This window comes from Melanaphis sacchari, unplaced genomic scaffold, assembly GCF_002803265.2.
Source record: "Melanaphis sacchari strain LSU unplaced genomic scaffold, SCAv2.0 Contig23_pilon_pilon, whole genome shotgun sequence".
NCBI classification, from domain to species: Eukaryota; Metazoa; Arthropoda; class Insecta; order Hemiptera; family Aphididae; genus Melanaphis; species Melanaphis sacchari.
Window position 1 is genome coordinate 5,328,895 of NW_020271114.1, and position 9,653 is coordinate 5,338,547.

Below are 9,653 nucleotides of genomic sequence, written 5' to 3' on the forward strand. Positions count from 1 at the left end.
TTGTATTCAACGTAAATAGACATACATTCATTGTTAAATTATGACCAAAATTATTTATTGCAGTAAGCAAAAAAAAAAAAAAATAATAATAAATAATAATAGTTTATATACATGGTAATTTGATGATATATGAATTAAATGTGTAAAAATTATGTGCATCTTAACTTTTCTATTATTATTTTGGTCTTAAGTATTTTATTTTAAAATTTGATAACAATTTTGAAAATGCTCAGTTGACAGAAAACAATTGATATCATATTATATTTAGTTTTGAAAATATAATTTATTTATATTATGCTTGTTTTAAAATGATTCAATTGTTTTTTATCAACATGACTAAAACTTAACTAAATTCAACTTCAACTACTATAAATTATATTATATTCAGATTATCCATTAAGTATTTATGTTTATGTTATTAAAAAATTAATAAGTTGACTAAGAAAACGACAGCACATTACATAATTTTCTTTTCTTTTACTGTATTACATGCTACAGAGTAAATTCATGTTAAATAGAGTTAATTATGTAATGTTAGCATTAACAGCATTTATATATTAGCGCGAGTTGATCTAGTATCAAAGTTATAACATTAAGAATATTATCTATGTTTGTAATTTGACACTTATAAGATATTTTTACCCGCGTTATATGAATATGTAAAGTATTATAATTTTAAAATGGTCATTAATCATCATATTATAAAAAATTAAAATATTGTAAAAACTTTAATGTACGAACACTGTAAAATATATTTTTTACTTTATCATGTACTCATGTGTGATTGTACAAATCAGAGAGTATAATATGCGTGCTAATACCTTCTTCATGTGTAATATTGTCTTTGTAGTATCATTCATTAGTTGTTATTTTCTTTTTGATTAAAGTTTTTTTCCAACCGTTTCTTATTTAAGATATTGTAATTTATATAGATGGGTATGCGGGTGTATATAAAGCATAAGTCATATTGAATGCTAGAGTGAGGCGTAATCCTGCAGAGCAGGCCTAAGCAATAATTCGATAAAATGTGGCGTAAAATGCACGCATTAGATGTGCACAATTTGTTCAAAGTTAGCTTTCATCCCTCTTCCCCCCGGGTCTGTTGTGGCATACATTTGTAAAACCACTCCCTCCTTACTAAAAAATTGAAATCGCGTGTAAGCAGCGTTTTTTAAATTTAAATTGAATTTGTAAACATTATTGAAATTTTATGTTAGGTATGCGTTTTATTGTTCATCTCTAAATACGGAATAATTGTTTATATTCATCTAATTGTTTGTTTTTATTTTTACTTAAAATATCCATGCACATGTTATTGTAAATTAAAATAAAATCAATTTTTGAATGTTTAATAGTAATGATTAGAATATGTTAAACTTATTATATGAGAAAAACCTGTCCACGAAAACATTTGCGCAAGAAAAGGGATAATCCTAACTCCGCCCATACGAAGGGGACTATAATGATTTTCAAAGGGCGTATCTTTTTTGATTGGCCAGTCGCAGATCCGCATCTCTGGATGCTGGGCAAAGTGAAATTTTCATGTGCATTCTCATATTCGCCTTTGCTAGTTCGGGTTAACACAGCTGTTGGTGGTTCCGAATTTATACTAGTCTCACTGGATATTAAACGTAAGTTTGAAATATAATTATCTACTATATAAGTTATTTCAAATTTCATAGTATAATAAAATATACTATATTACAACTCATTGAGCATATGTAGACAAATAAATTATATCCCATCATGAATTGTATACTACTATACAGCACACACTAATAGTATTAGTTTTATTGGTTATCTATTTGTACGAGTATATAGGTGTAAATAATTGATAATTATAAAATATAATTAATAATGTATAGATATTTAATATTTATTTAGAGTATAATTTATGAATGATTTTCGTATGGTTCTTAAAATATTCTGTTCAATATTTATCTATTAAATGAGTACCTATTAGTCTGGTCTATTCGTAGTAATAGTATTTTAATTTACAGCTTAAATCATTAGCTATATAATTAGTAACTACTAATATTAATAATATTGAAATATGGGATAAAATAAATTTGATTTATTATCAATTTAAATTTTTTTTGTAACTTTTTATAACATCTACATAAACACAATGTATTTTGTCAATACACTATTCTGATATATTTTATCTTGTTCTTTATGATACTTTATTAAAGTTTTAACATTTAAGAGTCAAATAGTCAAAGTATAATGATTTCATTATAAAAAAAACAACGTATAAATAACAAGAAAATATTTTTTAAATTATATATTAACTATTATAATGTAACTTAAATATTATGACAAACAAATTTAAGACTTATCAAATAGTAACTTTCTTGGTAATAATTAATTTGTATTAATTAAAATAATGTATAGGTATTGGGTAATATACTAATATTGTCTTTTATAACCCTTTAATAATATTAATAATAATTAAATTGATTATTGCTTTACATATAAAAATATATAAAACTAAATAAACTTTAAGATTCTGAGTGGAACTATAAATGTATTTATTTTAAAACGATGTGTGTTTTTATTTTTATTTTTGTGTCTGAAGCAGGGCTTATAATTTTCTATTTTTCGTACTACACACATATTTTAATTACCTAAACGTTTATTATAACTTACAAGTGATGTAAAATGAATAATAATAATATAGAAAAAAACATTATTATTTGTTACACATTTTTGAATTTGGTAGTATACATAATTTTGGGGCCTGGTCTGAAGATACTTTTTTAGTAGATAAAATAATGCATTGATGTAGAAGTTTTTGATAGAAATTTGGATGTTATTAATAATTTAAAAAGATCAATGAATAAACTCAGTATTTTTTATAATTATTTGGAAAAAATATACGAATATTTGTTGAAATTATAATACTGTTATTAAAATCATTATTAAAGAAAGTTACACTGCCCTCGCTAACACCACCTTTTTATTTTTTATTTTTAACTGTGGATTTATGTTTAGTTTTTTTTTCTATTCTAGAAATAACAACAAATAATAAATCTTGAATTAAATTATATCCTTTTCGACTGAGCAAAAAATTGTTTATCAACCAAAACAGAAAAGCAATTTTAAATTTTAGATGTTTATAAATAGCTAAAAAAGAGTAAATATTTTTAAAATAATACAATGTATAGAAGTTGTTAATGTTTATTTTATTAAAAATTGTTAAAATTCAAGTATTTATGGTTATTCATTTCTGAACTACAACAAAATAAAAAATGTATATTGTCAAAAACAAATTTTGATGAAAAATTTCCATTTCCCAGATTTTTTTGTTTCCCTGGATCAAGAAAAGTACTGGGGAAATCAATAACATTATAAATAATAAATATTTACTATTAAAGTAATTAATTATTTACAAAATATTAAATGCAACGTTTTAGCAAAAATTAAATTGATCTACTCCTACAGTCAATTGTCATGCTAATAGTAAAATAAATTACTTTAATAGAAATTATATCAAAAACCACAATATGACATATATTTATTAAATTGTATTGTAGGCTAACAGATCGTCTTTTTCTAGAATGATTTTGTGTATGCAATGATATCCTATTGAATTCAAATTTAACATAAATTGACTTAGACTCTATGGCAAGGTATACCTACTCAATATCTAAGTTATAAGTACTGTACATCAGATAGTTAATGGTTTCCCCATTTTTATTTTTATTTATTTGATTTCAATGGAAATAAATATAATACAATTTATGTCTGAACAATAATTAATGAAAGTTATTATTAATTATAAGTTTATGTTGAAATGTATTTTTAATTTATTTTTTTAACATTTTCACGAGATGATCAGAATTCTTATGCTTTAAAATAGAGATTAAAAAAAAAAAATCATTAGGTATCTATTATATTTCTAATTCAATTTATATAGATAGTTTTAAAATTATTACTTATAATAATAATATTATTGATGCTACTTCCTATTGCCTTCCAAAACTAGGTAGTACTGTAGTAGATAGGTAAATTTCTTATTTGAATTTTCTTATTTGGTGATTATATAATGCAATTCAAATATTGTATTGAACTATACAATGATCAATTATTATTGGTTGATCGGTTTTCGTTATTGGTAGGAAAAAGTTTTTAATTGTTTTAAAAATTGTATTTTATGATTTATATTTTTAAGTATTTTTAATAGGTTCCTATCAATATGAAATTTAAAATAAGATTACATTTTTTTTTTGTACAATTTTTCGATTTTTTCTTATCTAAATAATATTGGATGATAAAATATTAGTGTATCTATAGTTATTTATAATACACCTTACTTATAACACTCTAAAGGAGACTAAGAGAAAGCCCTGTTTAGCATCCTTAGATCCGCATTTGATGTTTGATCAATATTGCAAACATATTTAACCTCTGCAAATAAAAAAAATTAATATTAGCGTTTATTTTTATCTTAATTCATTGTAACTATATGGTGTAATAATATAAATAATAAAAATTTTTACGATTTTAAAGCTAATTTTACTGAAAATTGTCAACAACAATAATACAAATTTATAGAATCGCACTTAAAGTTATTTTTTCTTTCGTCTCCAAGTATCCCGTTATTGAATAATAATATTCTCGTTATTAGGAATCTTGAATATTATAATATATTAATGGCGTTTTTTATTACAACATAATATGTAAATTATTGTTTCACACATGATATTATATTATATTATATTTATTTAATGTGACTATCGCGGTTATTTGTATTGGTTTCGGTTAACGACATTAAATCGGAATCAAGTTATCCCAAAAACACGTTATGGTGTAGTTATACATATTTTATCATCCAATAAAAACAGTAGTCGTTGTTGTTTGGCACGTGTCCGGCCGGTGGTTGTCTTCCCGAGGGAGTTGACGAAACGCCGGAAACGTGTCGATGTGTCGTCGCCAATATTCGAAGTAAAAAATATATATACATACAGCGAAATCTACTTATACTTACACACGCACACACGTCATCAATATAACATTAGTATTTGCAGTGTTATAATCGGAATCATCATCACGTTCTAGAGAAGTGTTAAATTATTCACAGAAGTTAATATGAAAAAAACTCGGAAATCGATGGCATGCATAATACACATACGAGTATATATGATATGCAATATTTGTATCTCTTATACATATTCAATTACAATTTACAATAAATATTATTTCGCGTTATGCATTTAAATCACCCAGCTTTATAATACATTTTAGATTCTGGTGGGAGCAAAGGGATGATAATTCAGATTACACAATACGCAATATTATGTGTTTGTTTTTTGAAAATAAGATAAAAATTTATGAAAAAAATGAATGAAGTTTTTTGAAATTGTCAATAATATTTATAAATTTAAAATATATTTTATAATAAGTATACCTAGAATTAAACTAAATAACAAAGTTAATCATCAACTTTAATTAATTTTACAAACGAGTTTTATCTATAAAGTAAAATTGTTTTTATTTTTTAACATCCACAATAAACCAATGATCATATTAATTTTTTAATATTTTCATATTCAATTAAAGTACAATTTTGTTAAATCAATCAATTTTAATGTAATTTTTACAAAACTTTAATCATCGGTTAATGTTTAAGTTATATTTTCAAAATATGTGTTTTATCAAATTAATTTTGAGGTGAATTGTTTTATACTAAAATTTTTTATTTCTAACGATGATTATTCTCATAGTAATTATTTATTACTTTCAAATATCTATATGAAAACATCCATGCACCAGTGAATCATTTAACTCTTTTATCATTAAATAATAATTGTATACTATATAATATGTATAATTTATGTAAATTATAATCATAGATAAGTCTTTGACCTTAAAAAGTATCATATGCAGAATACAGTGCAGTATATAGTTTATACATTAAATCAGTACTTTTGATAAAAAATCACATTTTAAGATTTTTTAAACAAAACTTACATATATAAGAGATAGATATGTGTATTTTAAATATCTTAATATTATTTATGCATTGTACGATACTACATGAATTATAATTGCACATAGGTATATAAAAGACATCAGTTATCTATTATTTTATAATACCTTTGAAAAACTATTCAATAATTACATTTATTAACAAATATATAACAATTATTATATTATATTTAGATAATTCTTGTAGTTACAATAATTATAATCGAACTACACGCGATTAAGTATTAACCTATACTGACGTATAATATATATATATATTTTCAGATTAACCGTTTATTGTTCTTCTAGCTATAATTTAAATCATGTAGTAAATATCAGTGCAAATATAACATGCTTATTTGTGAAACGCGTATTTATTTATGCATGGAATGTTTTCATCTATTTGAATAATAGTAGAGACAACATTTGTCTGCAATATTCTATACAACTTATTTTTTTTATTTTTTTATCACACAAACTGTCAACTTAAATTATATAGCAATTCAATTTCGGATTCTAATTAATGTTTTATTGTTATTTTTGTGTTTAGATGGATTTTTTATCTTGTGGTATGTACTCAATGGCGGATTCGACGCTTCCAGATTCTGTGGACGGACACAGTACACTTGCGAAGAAAAGGTAAGTACTTGGCTAATAACCAAAACAAAACGAATTTGTGTTGAGAAAAAAAAAATATGAAAAATCCGTCTTGAAAAAAAAAAAAAAAAATGAAAAAACCGTTGATTTTTTAGTCGCGAAAAAAGTACGGTGACGGGAATGGCCACGTTGACTAGGGAAGAACGGCGGAGAAGACGGCGGGCCACCCAAAAGTACAGAATGGCTCATGCAACGCGCGAGCGAGTTAGAGTCGAGGCGTTCAACGTGGCGTTCGGAGAATTGCGAAAACTCTTGCCCACCATACCGCCCGACAAGAAATTGTCAAAAATCGAAATATTAAGGCTCGCGATATGTTACATTATGTATTTAAATCAATTTTTGGAAACGTAAATTGTTGATGTACGTGCCGTTCACGACCTCGAACGCCCGTTAATTATTTTGGATTATATAGGCTTACACGATATTATGATTATTTAATAAGCACTAAGTGGTTTCAATCTCCCGAGAATTGAAAACAAAGTATTTTTAATTTTTAGTCAACAATAGTTCGATGGTTATCAGTTTATCATTTTACAACAGTTACAACTTACAACACGAGTAGGTTTTATACATAGGTGTATATATATGTATATATATATATATATATATATCATTATATTATTTGCTGTTTGATTTGACAAAACTTTATTCTTAAGAAATTTTAATTTTACTTATTTAATAGAGGTTTTTTATATTATTATTGTACTTAACATATACTAATGTGATTGTGCTTACCTAAACACAATTTTTCATGGTAATATTATATGATTTGTTTATTTTTTATGTATATATCGTAATACATTTGTTTCATTTTTCAAATCTATTATAATCAATTTTTATTTTAATATAAATATTATATATATATTTCTTTATAAACGAGTAATTTATAATAATTAATTCTTATGTAAAAGAAAGTTAGGTATCCAGTACGCTACCTGCAATATTCTAAACATTATCACTACAGTTTGTAAATAAATTGCAATCATAGACGAGTATCGATTTTCTTGGCAATGGTCGGACCTATGAATTTAATTTGCAGATTAAAAACAAATTTTTAGAATATTTATGTATTTTTAAAATTTAACGGGGTAACTAATTTCATAACTACAAAAACTTTAAAAAAAAAAAATCATTCTTGGACAGATTTGCGAAATTGTTGGACACGTCTATGGTTGTAATAGATTGAAGATGATATGCTTACGCTACCCACCTAAGTGTAGTACCTATATATTATGTATACAACGTACTTACGTTTGATACTATCTATGTGTAGGATAGTAGGACATTACTTTAAATTATTATTAAATCTAAACTTAGCTCAAATAACATAATATTATGTTTTTATCATACGTAGGTATAGGCTGAATAAGTGCAATACAAATATGTATTAATGTTAATAATAAATAATTATTAATAGATACGGACTTAGAAGGTCATGACTTATTAGTTATTGATAAACATGATTGTATACAAATATTTATCTACATTATACAATGTTATATAGAGAATAAGAATTTTTACTATAATTTTCATTTCGTGTAAATACAAATAAAACTTATAAATCATTATTATACGCATATTATGCATAATATGTGTAATTAAATAATATATTATATATTTAAAAGCTTCATGTATCATATAAATATTTTATTAATTATCAATATTATTTAAAAACAATACTAGGTATTGAGATATATTGCAATAATTAACATATGATATCGAAATACCGTAATAAATATCAACAAATGAAATTATAATATTAAACACCTAAAAAATATTTTTGTTAATTACCTGAAAAAAATGATAAAAACTATATGAGTAATAATAAAATCATTTTACATTTTTTACGTGTATTCGGTAAATTTGAAGTGTGCTCCGGTGTTTTGTGTAGTCGGCATTCGGTATATGTATGTATTTGATGGTGACTTTGACTCCATGAGCTGTGCATATTGAAGGTTCTTCCTTAGCCTTCAAGGAACTGCGAGAGGTTTAGTGTACCTATCCAACTCTGAGTCTTATAATAATTTCAAATTTCTTGATATTTCGGTAGAAAAATTCATTATTAACATTTGTATGTCCTTGAAAAGAGATTTACAAAATTATCTTATTATTTGATATTAATGTCTTTGTATTTTACGTAAACATTTTATACCTTTATTCGACTGTAAATGGAATTGTCAAGTTGTATTACGTTTTTGCCATAGGATAAACAATGTAATAATGATGAAAATAAAAAAAAGAGTACAGATATACAATCCAACGAGCCCCAACCCGTACAAGACCATCTTATTTGTTTCGATAAAACGTACGGCGGTATAGTCGCATAATATAATTATATATACTCGTATATTGGATAAATAAAGTTAAATCGCGAGGGGCAGTCAGCTGTGATCGTCGGACCGTCAAATGCAATCGGTCTCGGTTGATCAGTTACCTATACATACGAGTAAAACGATCGTATAAACGACGATGTAAAAACGTATACATAATGTATAAAACACGATTCGATACTCTTCTTTATTTATTACATTATATATATATAAATGTATAGCGAGTGATCCATTTAATGGAACACGTTCGCTATTTCAAATGCTGTTGACGTTTTTCAAAATATTCATACATAATTTTAAGCCGTAAAAAAACATCATTTTTCTAATTTATATATATACTCGTATATATATATTTAGTTATTTTTATTGTTATTGTTAACTAAATTTTTGTTTAATGTCAACGTGTATTTTTGATTTTATATTCTAAAGCAGAATATTTCTTGGAGTAGTTTGATGTATAAAATCGTTTAAAAATTTCTAAAAAATATGTTTTATTAAGCGAATTGTAAGAAAAATATTTTCAAAAACTTTAAACATTTTTTTTTTTTTTAAATAATGAGTGTTTTTACATTATAAGCGAATCACTCCGTACTGCAGATCGTCGATGGGTCACATTTCTCGCGTCATATAATATATAACATGTATAGTTATATATATTAAATACCTATAAGTATTACAATTAGCGAACACTCTTAT

The 9,653-nt window shown here is 24.5% G+C and overlaps 1 protein-coding gene across 2 annotated transcripts; it reads left to right on the forward strand.

Annotated features, from left to right (window-relative positions):
• The first annotated feature begins 1,532 nt into the window (after positions 1–1,532).
• Positions 1,533–6,978, forward strand: LOC112594696 (helix-loop-helix protein 1). 2 transcript variants are annotated; one of them, XM_025339643.1, is made up of 3 exons: positions 1,533–1,631; positions 6,521–6,609; positions 6,723–6,978. In XM_025339643.1, exons 2-3 carry the CDS (start codon positions 6,521–6,523, stop codon positions 6,976–6,978), a joined length of 345 nt encoding a protein of 114 aa, XP_025195428.1. In that variant the 5' UTR covers positions 1,533–1,631. The 2 variants fall into 2 exon arrangements, with proteins under 2 accessions (XP_025195428.1, XP_025195429.1); XM_025339644.1 differs by lacking the exon at positions 1,533–1,631 and adding an exon at positions 6,309–6,383.
• The last annotated feature ends 2,675 nt before the right edge of the window (positions 6,979–9,653 follow it).

Bases quoted from the DNA above. Each gene is read 5' to 3' on its own strand.
- LOC112594696 (XM_025339643.1), top strand. From the start codon at position 6,521: ATGGATTTTTTATCTTGTGGTATGTACTCAATGGCGGATTCGACGCTT. The intron at 6,610-6,722 runs GTAAGTACTTGG...TTGATTTTTTAG, and splicing joins AGTACACTTGCGAAGAAAAG to TCGCGAAAAAAGTACGGTGA.